At 42.8% G+C, this 15069-nt stretch overlaps 1 protein-coding gene across 1 annotated transcript; it reads left to right on the forward strand.

Moving 5' to 3' along the window:
- The first annotated feature begins 976 nt into the window (after window positions 1–976).
- On the forward strand, window positions 977–13128 carry LOC124137354 (transmembrane protein 50A-like). The gene is made up of 6 exons (XM_046503619.2): window positions 977–1350; window positions 4358–4470; window positions 9305–9372; window positions 10117–10209; window positions 10626–10686; window positions 10892–13128. The coding sequence occupies exons 1-6, from the start codon at window positions 1252–1254 to the stop codon at window positions 10935–10937; spliced, it is 480 nt and encodes a 159-aa protein (XP_046359575.1). The 5' UTR covers window positions 977–1251; the 3' UTR covers window positions 10938–13128.
- The last annotated feature ends 1941 nt before the right edge of the window (window positions 13129–15069 follow it).

Consider the following 15069-nt stretch of genomic DNA (forward strand, 5'->3'; position numbering starts at 1 on the left):
TACAAAACAACCTTAGCGCTACGACTGTCGCAAGCCTATGTTAAGGTATGGGAGTTACGTACGATCACCTCAGCGCTAAGATCGCTTTGTCCAACGGCACCCTGGTCGGCTCGGAGTCAGTATACTGTGTCTGAGTGGGGTATTCATTTTAAACTGCGGCATGGTATCTTAGTGGGCTAGCACTATAAATCGGCATCAGTCCGGACTAGAACACGCAAACACGCATGTGCATGCACGTCACTATATAAGTGCAATAATATTGAACGCGACGTTAAACTCCATTTCACCTCACCTCACTCCATCTTTGTTATCGATATCAACTTCTGTATTCTTTATTACAAATAATAAAGAAGTTGTTATCAAAATAATGTTTTACGTCTTCATGTTCTACCAATTTAACTGGGTCTTGTTACGCCAACCATAGCAGCTGCAAGTATATATAGTCAAACAATGTTCAAGTACCGAAATGAAGCACTACCACGCCCGCAGTGCTGTGTTCACAGACAGGTCACATTGTCCTCAGCTCAGTCTTTCGGTCTCTGAAATATCCGTGGATCTATCAGAGCTCAACATGGTTAGGTCGCGAGTATTTTACGTGCGCTTCATTTTTACCCTACCGGTTCTCTCACAACAGTCTTTCTTACGAATGTAAAAGGTTGAGACTTAGTTCAAATATCTCAGCGTTTCTACATAGATATGTGCAGTTTTTCTTCTAATCGGAATTAGTTATTTATTAAAAACTCATCGAATATTGGAGATACCTGATTCGTTTTTGCTTTCGAAACGTGCATGTAAGTCTGCTTTATCAACACGGGTCTGCTTGTAAATCATTTTTGCTTGCAAAACAAATAAAGAAAGATCGTTCTGTGGTACAAAAGACCAAGTTTGCTGCACAAACTTTGCTGGATATAGTTTTAGAGAAACAACAACAAAAACATTCCGTGTACAGTTTCTAGTTTTCTATATAACCGTATACCGGAAGTAATATGGCGGACATGTCTTGCCTTTGTAAATAAAGTACAAACATTGTCACAAGCTTGTGTGTCATCGAAACCTGAATTCGGTCCGTGGTCGGAACTGTTACCTGAAGATCATACAACATTTTGGACTTATGGACCTTAGACTTGTCGAGATATACTGAAACAAACTAATCCAGAAGTTAGGAAGTGAATTGTCCGTTTGCAGTGAAGTGACATCCACGGAGTTCCAGTATCGTTCCGTCTGAGTCTAACTCCCATCTAAGCTGCCAAGATGTCTGGATTTTTAGACAACTGCCAATTACCACGATGTGATTGCATAGAACTTGGTGAAAGGAGGAATCTGGTTGCTTCTATCATATCTGGCATAATGGTACGGTTGTGTTTTCTTTCTAATCAGGATAGGATGACCCAAGACCAGGATCATGCTTGTAGTGCTATATTACTACTCTATAGGCATGACAGGGCTGGGGCGAATACAAATGAACTACCCAGGCACCCGTTGTAGGTCACAAAGTTAGTTACAAAATGCCTGATTGTGAATTTGTTAGTTACAAAATGCCTGATTGTGAATTTGTTAGTTACAAAATGCCTGATTGTGAATTTGTTTTGGGTGTAGTGCACTTTACCAGGCGCACTTTTTCAGATCCATTTAGCACTGTGGGAGCTCGAACGCATTTGGCCGGCTCACCGACTTGGCTAATTAATGCGTTAATTTGCCAACGCTCTACCACTGGACCACGAGCGCTATCACATGTAGTCAGTGCTCGTTTAACGGGTCATTAGAATCCCCATTGACATGCATGCGTAATTCAGTAAACAATGAATTGCGCATGCGTTTGACGTCACGGTCCGCTCTCCCATTCATCTTTTCTTGAAACCACACCCGCAATTGTTTATGTCAACATGACCGACCAATGGGATTAACCGGATTAACGCTTGAAAAGGTTAGAATTTATGGCTAACCCTTGCTCAAAGCAAGCTAACCCTAATGACCGAAAAGGGGTTTTGGATCGTAAAGATGTGTAAGTTTCCCTAAGACCGAAAACGGGTGTTGGATCGTAAAGACGTTTAAGTTTCCCTAAGACCGAAAACGGGTGTTGGATTCGTAAAGACGTGTAAGTTTCCCTAAGACCGAGAACGGGTGTTTGATCGTAAAGATGTGTAAGTTTCCCTAAGACCGAGAACGGTTGTTTGATTGTAAAGATGTGTAAGTTTCCCTAAGACCGAAAACGGGTGTTGGATCGTAAAACGAGAGTCACCAGAGCGTGAGGCACGGTAACGGTATAACCAGACAGCGTTGGCAATATAGCGCGGTAATTGAGCGGATGGTAGAACTCGGGCTGCGCCCGGTAAACTGCATTGTTGCCGCTCTTCCATTAATCTTTTCTTGAAACCACACCCAACATTGTTTATGTCAACACGACCGACCAATCAGATTAACCGTATTAACACTTGGAAAGGTTAGAATTTATGGCTAACCCTTGCTCAAAGCAAGCTAACCCTAATGACCAAAAAGGGGTTTTGGATCGTAAAGATGTGTAAGTGTCCCTAAGACCGAAAACGGGTGTTGGATCGTAAAGACGTTTAAGTTTCCCTAAGACCGAAAAACGGGTGTTGGATTCATAAAGACGTGTAAGTTTCCCTAAGACCGAAAACGGATGTTGGATCCTAAAGAAGTGTAAGTTTCCCTAAGACAGAAAACTGGTGTTGGATCGTAAAGACGTGTAAGTTTCCCTTGGACCGAAAATGGGTGTTGGATCGTAAAGAAGTGAAAGTTTCCCTAGGACCGAAAACGGGTGTTGGATCGTAAAGAAGTGTAAGTTTTCCTAAGACAGAAAACCTGTATTGGATCATAAAGACGTGTAAGTTTCCCTAAGACCAACAACGGGTATTGGATTGAAAAGACGTGTAAGTTTCCCTAAGACAGAAAACCGGTGTAATTGAGTGGATAGTAGAGCTCGGGCTGCGCCCGGTAAACTGCATTGTTGCCATTGTTTTACCTGAACACTTGCATAAACTATTTATGGAGATGGGAAGTAGTGCATTTTACCGAGCTCACTTTTGTCGGATTTCAATTTACATCGCATGGAGGATCAAACTCATGTTGCATGCTTGAAGCTCTGCTGGGCTAATGAGTTAATCTAATTAGCCAATAACCTACCATCACAAATTATTAGTGATCGTTTATAAAGTGATCAGTACCTGTGGAGATCCATCCATGCCACCCATGCTTGCTGTAAAAGGCGACTATCCTTGTCGTAAGAGGCGACTAACGGGATCGGGTGGTTAGACTCGCTGACTGGGTTCATGCATGTCATCCTATCCTAATTGGATCAATGATCATGGTGTGAATCAATGGATTATCTGGTCCAGGCTCGATTATTTACAGACTGCCGTCATATAGCTGGAATATTGCCGAGTGTGTTTTACCTTTATGTACATGCGCAGTAGCCATTTTCTCTTCGAAACATGAAACAAATTGTACAGAGTTTCCTCAAATTACATTGAATTAATTTGCTAAAAGAGAACCATACCCTACCTCACAACAAACACTAATGGTTGTAAAGGGATGGTTGATTGGCAAGTGCTGCCCAACCCTAAGAATCGTGAAGGGGTGTTTGATCAGAAATATGATCCAAGGGCTAAGGATAGAGATGGGGTTAATGTAGGACCAGAGAGGCATGCGACGTCTGTGACACGAGAGCCACAGTCGGCAGCCTCAGCCACTTAGCACCACTGCAGGATAGTAATCTGTGCCCTGTAAACTGCATTGTTACTGATAGATGTATGAAATGATGTGATCATGCATACACTGCAGTAGACTGAAGCTATATCTCTGCTCAAACATATAAAGTCAAAAGGATTGCATGCATTGTCAGAAAGAAATCCAAACATTGGCCTAATCATTGAGTTTTATTGTTACTGTCATTAAAGAATATATCCTGACTAACCAGGGTTCTGGGTAGCCCTGTAAGTACCCGTCCCAGCTCCACTACACTGATGTGTCATTAGGCCGCTGATCCTGTACTCTCTGTCTGAAAGCCGCCACCATTTATGGCAGTCTGGTAGACAGTTCATGCAAGGGTGTTGAAAGTAAATGCCTGACTCGTTACGTGAGATCACTGGAAAACAAAAGTATAAGCTCCAGTTATCCACGAACAAGTTTCATTTCTTGAGTCAACACACAAATTGGCAAATTTTCTCCTATACTGCTTGTCTGTGAAACTTTGCATTTTTTACTTTTCACTTTTCAATGGACATAATGGAAATAAGCATGATGTGTGGAGCTGGCTCTGAGAATGTCTCTAATGCACCGTTCAGTATTCAATCACATGTTTACATGGAGTAGGATTAAAGATGTCATATCTCATTGTCAGTTCTTCAGTGGCTGGTGGATTGTTATTGATGCTGCTGCTGTTTATCCTGACATGAAGGACTTCAACCATGCATACCACACACCTGGGGTCATCGGCACTATGGCCTTCTTCCTGTAAGTACATACATACCTCACGTCACTTCCACAGCGACCACGAGTACATACATACCTCACGTCACTTCCACAGCGACCACGAGTACATACATACCTCACGTCACTTCCACAGCGACCACGCATACATACATACCTCACGTCACTTCCATAGCAACCACGAGTACATACATACCTCACGTCACTTCCACAGCGACCACGCATACATACATACCTCACGTCACTTCCACAGCGACCACGAGTACATACATATCTCACGTCACTTCCACATCGACCACGAGTACATACATACCTCACGTCACTTCCACAGCGACCACGCATACATACATACCTCACGTCACTTCCACAGCGACCACGAGTACATACATATCTCACGTCACTTCCACATCGACCACGAGTACATACATACCTCACGTCACTTCCACAGCGACCACGCATACATACATACCTCACGTCACTTCCACAGCGACCACGCATACATACATACCTCACGTCACTTCCACAGCGACCACGAGTACATACATATCTCACGTCACTTCCACAGCGACCACGCATACATACATACCTCACGTCACTTCCACAGCGACCACGAGTACATACATATCTCACGTCACTTCCACAGCGACCACGAGTACATACATACCTCACATCAGAGTTACTTCCATAGCGACCACGCATACATACATACCTCACGTCAGAGTACCTTCCATAGCGACCACGAGTACATACCTACCTCACATCAGAGTTACTTCCATAGCGACCACGCATACATAGATACCTCACATCAGAGTACCTTCCATAGCGACCACGAGTACATACATACCTCACATCAGAGTTACTTCCATAGCGACCACGCATACATAGATACCTCACATCAGAGTACCTTCCACAGCGACCACGAGTACATACATACCTCACATCAGAGTCACTTCCACAGCGACAACGCATACATACATACCTCACGTCACTTCCACAGCGACCACGAGTACATACATATCTCACGTCACTTCCACAGCAACGAGTACATACATACCTCACATCAGAGTTACTTCCATAGCGACCACGCATACATACATACCTCACGTCAGAGTACCTTCCATAGCGACCACGAGTACATACCTACCTCACATCAGAGTTACTTCCATAGCGACCACGCATACATAGATACCTCACATCAGAGTACCTTCCATAGCGACCACGAGTACATACATACCTCACATCAGAGTTACTTCCATAGCGACCACGCATACATAGATACCTCACATCAGAGTACCTTCCACAGCGACCACGAGTACATACATACCTCACATCAGAGTCACTTCCACAGCGACAACGCATACATACATACCTCACGTCACTTCCACAGCGACCACGAGTACATACATATCTCACGTCACTTCCACAGCAACCACGAGTACATACATACCTCACATCAGAGTTACTTCCATAGCGACCACGCATACATACATACCTCACGTCAGAGTTACTTCCATAGCGACCACGCTTACGTACATATCTCACGTCAGAGTACCTTCCATAGCGACCACGAGTACATACCTACCTCACATCAGAGTTACTTCCATAGCGACCACGCATACATACATATCTCACATCAGAGTTACTTCTATAGCGACCACGAGTACATACATACCTCACATCAGAGTTACTTCCATAGCGACCACGAGTACATGCATACATACCTCACGTCAGAGTTACATCCACAGCGACCACGCATACATACATACCTCACATCAGAGTTACTTCCACAGTGACCACGCTTACATACATACCTCACATCAGAGTTACTTCCATAGCGACCACGAGTACATACATACCTCACATCAGAGTTACTTCCATAGCGACCACGCATACATACATACCTCACATCAGAGTTACTTTCATAGCGACCACGCTTACATACATTCCTAAAGTCAGAGTTACTTCCACAGCGACCACGAGTACATACATACCTCACATCAGAGTTACTTCCATAGCGACCACACATACATACATACCTCACATCAGAGTTACTTCCATAGCGACCACGCATACATACATTCCTAAAGTCAGAGTTACTTCCATAGCGACCACGCATACATACATTCCTAAAGTCAGAGTTACTTCCACAGCGACCACGAGTACATACATACCTCACATCAGAGTTACTTCCATAGCGACCACGCATACATACAATCCTAAAGTCAGAGTTACTTCCACAGCGACCATGAGTACATACATACCTCACATCAGAGTTACTTCCATAGCGACCACACATACATACATACCTCACATCAGAGTTACTTCCATAGCGACCACACATACATACATACCTCACATCAGAGTTACTTCCATAGCGACCACGCTTACATACATACCTCACGTCAGAGTTACTTCCATAGCGACCACGCTTACATACATACCTCACATCAGAGTTACTTCCATAGCGACCACGCATACATACATACCTCACATCAGAGTTACTTTCATAGCGACCACGCATACATACATACCTCACATCAGTTATTTCCATAGCGACCACGCTTACATACATACCTCACATCAGAGTTACTTCCATAGCAACCACGAGTACATACATACCTCACGTCAGAGTTACTTCCATAGCGACCACGAGTACATACATACCTCATGTCAGAGTTGCTTCCATAGCGACCACGAGTACATACATACCTCACGTCAGAGTTGCTTCCCATAGCGACCACGAGTACATGAATACACTTGTCACAGTTACTTCCATAGCGACCATGAATACATGAATACACTGTCAGAGTTACTTCCATAGCGACCATGAATACACTGTCAGAGTTGCTTCCCATAGCAACCATGAGTACATGAATACTGTCATAGTTACTTCCCATAGCGACCATGAGTACATGAATACTGTCACAGTTACTTCCATAGCGACCATGAGTACATGAATACACTGTCACAGAAACTTCCATAGCGACCATGAATACATGAATACACTGTCAGAGTTACTTCCATAGTGACCACAAGTACATGAATACACTGTCACAGTTACTTCCATAGCGACCATGAATACACTGTCAGAGTTACTTCCATTAGGACCATGAGTACATGAATACACTGTCACAGTTACTTCCATAGCGACCACAAGTACATGAATACACTGTCATAGTTACTTCCATAGCGACCATGAATACACTGTCAGAGTTACTTCTATAGCAACCACGAGTACATGAATACACTGTCACAGTTACTTCCATAGCGACCACGAGTACATGAATACACTGTCAGAGTTACTTCCATTACGACCATGAGTACATGAATACACTGTCACAGTTACTTCCATAGCGACCACGAGTACATGAATACACTGTCAGAGTTACTTCCATTACGACCATGAGTACATGAATACACTGTCACAGTTACTTCCATAGCGACCACGAGTACATGAATACACTGTCAGAGTTACCTTCCATAGCAACCACGAGTACATGAATACACTGTCATAGTTACTCCCATAGCGACCACGAGTACATGAATACACTGTCAGAGTTTATTCCATAGCGACCATGAGTACATGAATACACTGTCAGAGTTTCTTCCATAGCGACCATGAGTACATGAATACACTGTCACAGTTACTTCCCATAGCAACCACGAGTACATGAATACACTGTCTGAGTTACTTCCCATAGCGACCAGGAGTACATGAATACACTGACAGAGTTACTTCCCATAGCGACCATGAGTACATGAATACTGTCAGAGTTTCTTCCATAGCGACCATGGGTACATGAATACACTGTCACAGTTACTTCCATAGCGACCAGGAATACATCAATACTGTTATAGTTACTTCCTTAGCGACCATGAGTACATGAGTACACTGTCACAGTTACTTCCATAGCGACCATGAGTACATGAATACACTGTCAGAGTTACTTCCATAGCGACCATGGGTACATTAATACTGTCATAGTTACTTCCATAGCGACCATGAGTACATGAATACTGTCACAGTTACTTCCATAGCGACCATGAGTACATGAATACACTGTCAGAGTTACTTCCATAGAGACCATGGGTACATTAATACTGTCATAGTTACTTCCATTGCGACCATGAGTACATGAATACTGTCACAGTTACTTCCATAGCGACCATGAGTACATGAATACTGTCACAGTTACTTCCATAGCGACCATGAGTACATGAATACTGTCATAGTTACTTCCATAGCGACCATGAGTACATGAATACTGTCACAGTTACTTCCATAGCGACCATGAGTACATGAATACTGTCACAGTTACTTCCATAGCGACCACGAGTACATGAATACACTGTCAGAGTTACTTCCATAGCGACCATGAATACATGAATACTGTCAAAGTTACTTCCATAGCGACCACGAGTACATCAATACACTGTCATAGTTACTCTCCTTTCCTACCACTGGTACCAAGCTCCCTCTCAGTGCGTGACACCGTTACACTCTCGGTAACCAATGGTTACATTGCTGCCGTCAGTGTGGAAGCAGCCAGTACAAGAATCTTGAAATTTGCCCTCTGACCCCAACCCTCTCAATGGGTGATAGCCCATTTGCGGAGCTTGCCACTTGTATAAGAATACATTGTCAGAGTTACTTCCCTTCACTGCCACTAGTACAAGGAATACACTGGTTAGCCAAGATTCACCTTGATAAAGCCTCTTGATGCATCACAGTGCCCATGGGGTTGATCTCAGACCTGTTTTACTTGGGGCTGCACTCTCAGTAAACCAACATTGAACAACTGAAGTACAAGTCAAGGGTTTGTTGAACCAGATCTCACTCTCTCATTATTTCTTTCAGGATAAACTCAGTGTCAAATGGCCAGATCCGCGGTGAGAGCTACACGAATGGATGCATGGGACAGACAGGTAAGATGTCATGTAGTGCTGGAATGTGTGTGTGCTGGTCTGTTACATCCCTCACACTCACTCCTAACTTAATCCTCACTCACTCATTCTCTCCCTCACTCTCTCCATCACTCCATCACTCTCTCTCTCCCTCAATCACTCTCTCTCCCTCAATCACTCTCTCTCCCTCTATCAATTACTCTCAGTCCTAACTTATTCCTCACTCACTCATTCTCTCCCTCACTCACTCACTCCCTCAATCACTCTCTCCCTCTATCACTCATTTTTTAGTCCAAACTTAATCCTCACTCACTCATTCTCTCCCTCACTCTCTCCATCACTCCCTCCCTCAATCACTCTCTCCCTCTATCACTTACTCTCAGTCCTAACTTAATCCTCACTCACTCATTCTCTCCCTCACTCTCTCCATCACTCCCTCCCTCAATCACTCTCTCCCTCTATCACTTACTCTCAGTCCTAACTTAATCCTCACTCACTCACACTCTCCCTCACTTACTCCCTCACTCACTCACTCACTCAATCACTCTCCCTCCCTCTATCACTCACTCTCAGTCCTAACTTAATCCTCACGCACTCAATCACTCCCTCAATCACTCTTTCTCCCTCAATCACTCATTCCTAACTTAATCCTCACTCACTCTCTCACTCACTCATTCTCTCCCTCACTCACTCACTCTCTCTCTCTCTCTCACTCCTTCAATAAGCCTCCCACTCACACACTGACATGGTGTTTCATCTCCACAGGAGCTCGCATCTGGTTGTTCTTCGGTTTCCTGCTGGGGTTCGGTGCGCTGATTGCTGCGTCCTGGATCCTGTTCGGCTTCTATGTTGTCCAGTGTAAGTACTGTCAACACCCACAACAATCAGGCCGTCCCAGTTTAAGTGTGATGTGACTTGGTGTCCTGAAGCTGCAGCGCAAACTCCTGAATGTATGGAAGTCCATTTGTGGCATGCAGTCCTTGTTAATATATGGAAGTCCACATGTGACATGCAGCCCTTGTAAATGTATGGAAATCCTGTATGTGACATGCAGCCCTTGTAAATGTATGGAAATCCTGTACATGACATGCAGCCCTTGTTAATGTATGGAACTCCATATGTGACATGCAGCCCTTGTCAATGTATGGAAGTCCATATGTGACATGCAGCCCTTGTCAATGTATGGAAGTCCATATGTGACATGCAGCCCTTGTTAATATATGGAAGTCCATATGTGACATGCAGCCCTTGTAAATATTTTTTTTATCTTCCAGATGCGACTCCAGATTGGCCCGGTATTGCCGTCTTCCTGCAGAACGCTCTCATATTTTTCAGGTAATTTATTATTATAAAACAATCTTCTACAGAATATGATAAGAGGATAAGAGCTTATTCTTGTGATCATGTTGAATGGAATACTTTCTTCATAACTTGTAGTGTTATGAACACGAGTGAATTCGGTAGTGCTTATAACAGTTGATATATAGGAACATGATTACACATTCTCCAGCCTGTGAGAGTATCTCTGCTGTTGTTTCAGTTCAATTGTCTTCAAGTTTGGTCGGACGGAGGACCTGTGGGGTTGAGGCGGGTGGCTGTCTGACCCCCCGTCTGTGGCTGAAGAGGTAGATTCCCCCAGGAGGCAACTGTAACACTGAGACCCACTGGGTCAACTTGTTCTCACTGTTAATACAATACTACTTGAAAGTCTTCGTTAGTGGATCTGGAGACTGGATGTGGATAATTTAGGACATGATTTTGAAAAACATTTTTAATATACTGACCATTCAGTCGCCTACTTTATGTCTGCTGTATTGATAACTTCCAGGAAATAGCAACAGTTGTGTCAAGTCATAACCTACTGATGAAAAACAGAATTACATCAATGTTATATTTGTGATATTCTTTTTCTATGATGTCTATAGAATACTTTCTGATTCATGTTTTGTAATTGTAAATTGCTTCTGTATTTATTTGTTGTCCCAGCCCATCTCCAAGTCTCCTGTCCCCATAGCAACAAATCACAACCCATCCCATGTACATAGTCCCGCCCCGAGACATCTTCCCGAGGCAAGAGAGTTAACTGACTTTAAAAGTCCAGTTACCACCCTTGCAGAACTAGGCTGGAATTCCTGGGCTCGATGGTAGCGCCACCAGTGGCTGTTACGAGTTATGTCCCTTCTAAGCCTCCCCTATGGACCAATCAGATTCCATCTCTCATATCACTTGCATTTGTTTCACACAAAATGAGGGCGCCAAGGCAGGACGTTCTGATCCATAATCAAGATCTATATTGTGATAAAACGGGTCTTGCATCACAAAATGCATGAAATCACATGAGCACTTTGATTAAAAACATGAAAAGATTTGGAAAATATCTGCTGACAACGAGTTGGCAGTGCACATGCTTGGCAAATCCTGCAGTTGACCAAAATCTGCTCTACAGTTTACTAACCAGGTGCAATTTTGATTGGACTATACATAGACTAGTTAGTCCAGCCAAAATATAACTCCATAATACCAGCCTGGTTGGGCAAGGGTGGAAACTGGACTTTTATAGTCAATTAACTCTCTTGCCTCGGGGAAATGGCCCCGTGATTGCTTCTCCACACAACCGTGTGTATTGTATACCTTACACATCTGCCTGATCTGCCGTATCGACCTGGTCTGTCTACCATACTTTATATATTATCTATCCCATCACCTGGTATTTATGCAAGGTGTGCTAAGATTTACTTTATAGATTTATCAATGGTTAATGTTTCTTGTGTCACCATTGAAAACTAAACTCCTGCTTGATAATCTAGAACCATGTGTTCTACACACTCACTGTGGCCAAATCTCTGTACAATGAGACTGCTGAATGATTTAGTGTGTCGATCCACAAGTATCCACTTTCAGAAAACAATGACCATCATTGCTGTGTATGTGTGTACTGTATACACTACGTTCCTCCTCGGAACCATGAAGTATTGACAATGTGTCAGTCAAGTAGCTAACCCTTCATCTGCAAACTGAGAATTGTTGAAACCCTGTGTCAAGTTGTAGGAGATGTGGTCACATCAACTGTGGTGCAGGAAAGCGTCTCCTTGTAGTTGGACGTGTCATGATGTGAAGCCATCTCTCACCTGTCAGTGGTCTGATTGTAGGCTGTCATCTTCCTACAGACATGGTATTAATTGTTGAGCCGGTGTTGAAGTAGAAATGTAATGTGACAGAACACAAACTTGGTCTATCGTTTGTGAAATAACATGAAGAACTCGCTGCCTGGATCACAAGACACCTGGCCAACGGTAACCTGGGAGAACATGTTGCACTCTCCAACATCAGAGCTTGTATCCATGGCAACACCTGCAGTAAGGAGAGAGACCTGATACCCACTCGTCAGTGCTTGTGTCCATGGCAACGCCTGCAGGGACCTTATACCCACTCGTCAGTGCTTGTGTCCATGGCAATGCCTGCAAGGACCTTGTACCCACTTGTCAGTGCTTGTGTCCATGGCAACGCCTGCAAGGACCTTATACCCACTCGTCAGTGCTTGTGTCCATGGCAACGCCTGCAAGGACCTGATACCCACTCGTCAGTGCTTGTGTCCATGGCAACGCCTGCAAGGACCTGATACCCACTCCTCGGTGCTTCTGCACTGCTTTGTTCAATGTCATTAAAATCAGATCTTAGTTCTCGATACCGCTAAACAAAGATCTGAGGACATCCCATTACGGGTCACATCAGACCGACCAATGGAATGACCAATCAGGAGGAAGCTTTCTCGTGCTTTAAGGCACTAAATTCAAATTGGCGACTACGTTTCGAAACATATTTTGACAAATTCTCGATTACAAGTTTGAAAGCTAAACAAAAGAACATTCTGGAATGGCTAATAGATGGTCTAGATTGTATGGATTCAGTCGTTAAACCCGTAACCATCGTTCGGAATACCCTGTGTTAAAGTTTTCGAAATTGCATGATTAGAAACCACATTCTGACTGTCACTTTCATAATCTGGTAAGCGACGTTCTGATTGGTCGGATGAAAGGTCGTTCTGACGTGACCACTAATGGGATGTCCTCAGCGAAAAACTAAGGTCTGCTTTTAATGAGATTGTGCTTTGTTTGTCTTCTGTGGAATTCTATTTTGGTAATTTGTGCCTTGTAAATATTTGTATGTTTCTGTTATATAGAACACAAATAAATGTTGTTTTCAGCAAACAGACTTTATGAGTGATTTTGGCTCAACATGATATTGTCAATGTGAGCCTATGTTATGGATCTTTATCTGTCGTCCATCTGTTAGTCCATCTTCTCCTCCGTATCTACTGAATCATTTCACACAATATGTTCTCCATGTCCCTGGTTCCAGTCATGTAAATATTCATTTTGAAACATTCTAAATGGTCACTGCAATATCAGTGACAATATCTTCTCTGAAACTTTTAGACATACTGTCATGAGATATTTCTTTGAAATGAAGAAAGGTTTTGATATTGAAAAAGCATAATAAATTGTAAACTACATGCTTACTGTATTGAATTAGGTTGATATGACAGGATATTGACAACATCAGAGTTCCACAAGATTGTTTAAGAATTTGTTTAAAGGGCAAGTTCACACGGAAATGAACCTAATTTTCTTGTACTTTTTCCTCAATAAAAGTGTTAACCTAGAAGTGTCATAGACAAAAATATAAAAATATCACAATTAATTAACATATGTTTTGCATTAAAACGATTTATATTTTTCACATTTACCAAGTGTTCTATTTCCATAACAAAAACACCATGGCTTATGCCCCTTGCAATATGACGTCATTGGTGCCAATTGATAAACATTATGACGTCATCATGCTTTGTTAGAGCCGCTTCACGTGGTGCAGGTATAGGTGTGTGATTCTAGCGTCTCAGATGCCAGCCAGCATAGTGTAATGCTGAGTCACCACTGCGCCGGAGTGTGTCGTAGGCCATGTTGTTTTACCGAAAACTGGTACTTGATATCTTTTGCGTTCAGAATAGACAGGGACCCAGTTGAATTGGCACCAATTACGTCATAATCTAAGGGGGATAACTCAGGCCTGTTTAGCTCGAAAAACGAAGGCCTCATAACGGCATATCATTTTCACACAATTGTGAGCTTCCTACTTTCACTGTGAAAAAAGTGAGTGTATATTTTCAAACACAGATACTAACTAATTCTAAAATTGCGTTTTGTTTAGAAAAAGAAAGAAAGTGATTTTTGCGTGTACACTTCCCCTTTAAGAATTTGTTTTCCACCCAAAGAGAAGATTATTACGAGAAACCAAAGAATAAGCTGGCTGTGACTAGGAACCACCCCAAGTTACTTGAAAAAAATGTCAGGAATATCCAATGTTGTTATCCCCACTCAGTGGCTTTGTTGTCTATTATCAAATATGCATGAGTCACAGAAATATGGGATGATCTCAACATGCCTTTCACTGATGGAGTTTTCACAATTTAAAAGCTGATAAGTCTCCCAGGTCTAACAGTATTGTAAGTGAGTTTATGAAATCACCTGGACATTATATTGCACCTATTTAAAAACAAATAAATCAACAGATTTCTTCACAGTGGTGTTTTTCCAGAGGAATGGGGAACGTGTATTCTGTCCCATATTCAAGGGAGGTAATAAGGATTAACCCGACAATTATTCTTCCCCGCCCTGAAGGCGGTTAGTTTATAAGGGTCCGTTTAATTTTGACTGAAGG

This window comes from Haliotis rufescens, unplaced genomic scaffold (assembly GCF_023055435.1).
Source record: "Haliotis rufescens isolate VD_foot unplaced genomic scaffold, xgHalRufe1.0.p SCAF_26, whole genome shotgun sequence".
Classification (NCBI taxonomy): Eukaryota; Metazoa; Mollusca; class Gastropoda; order Lepetellida; family Haliotidae; genus Haliotis; species Haliotis rufescens.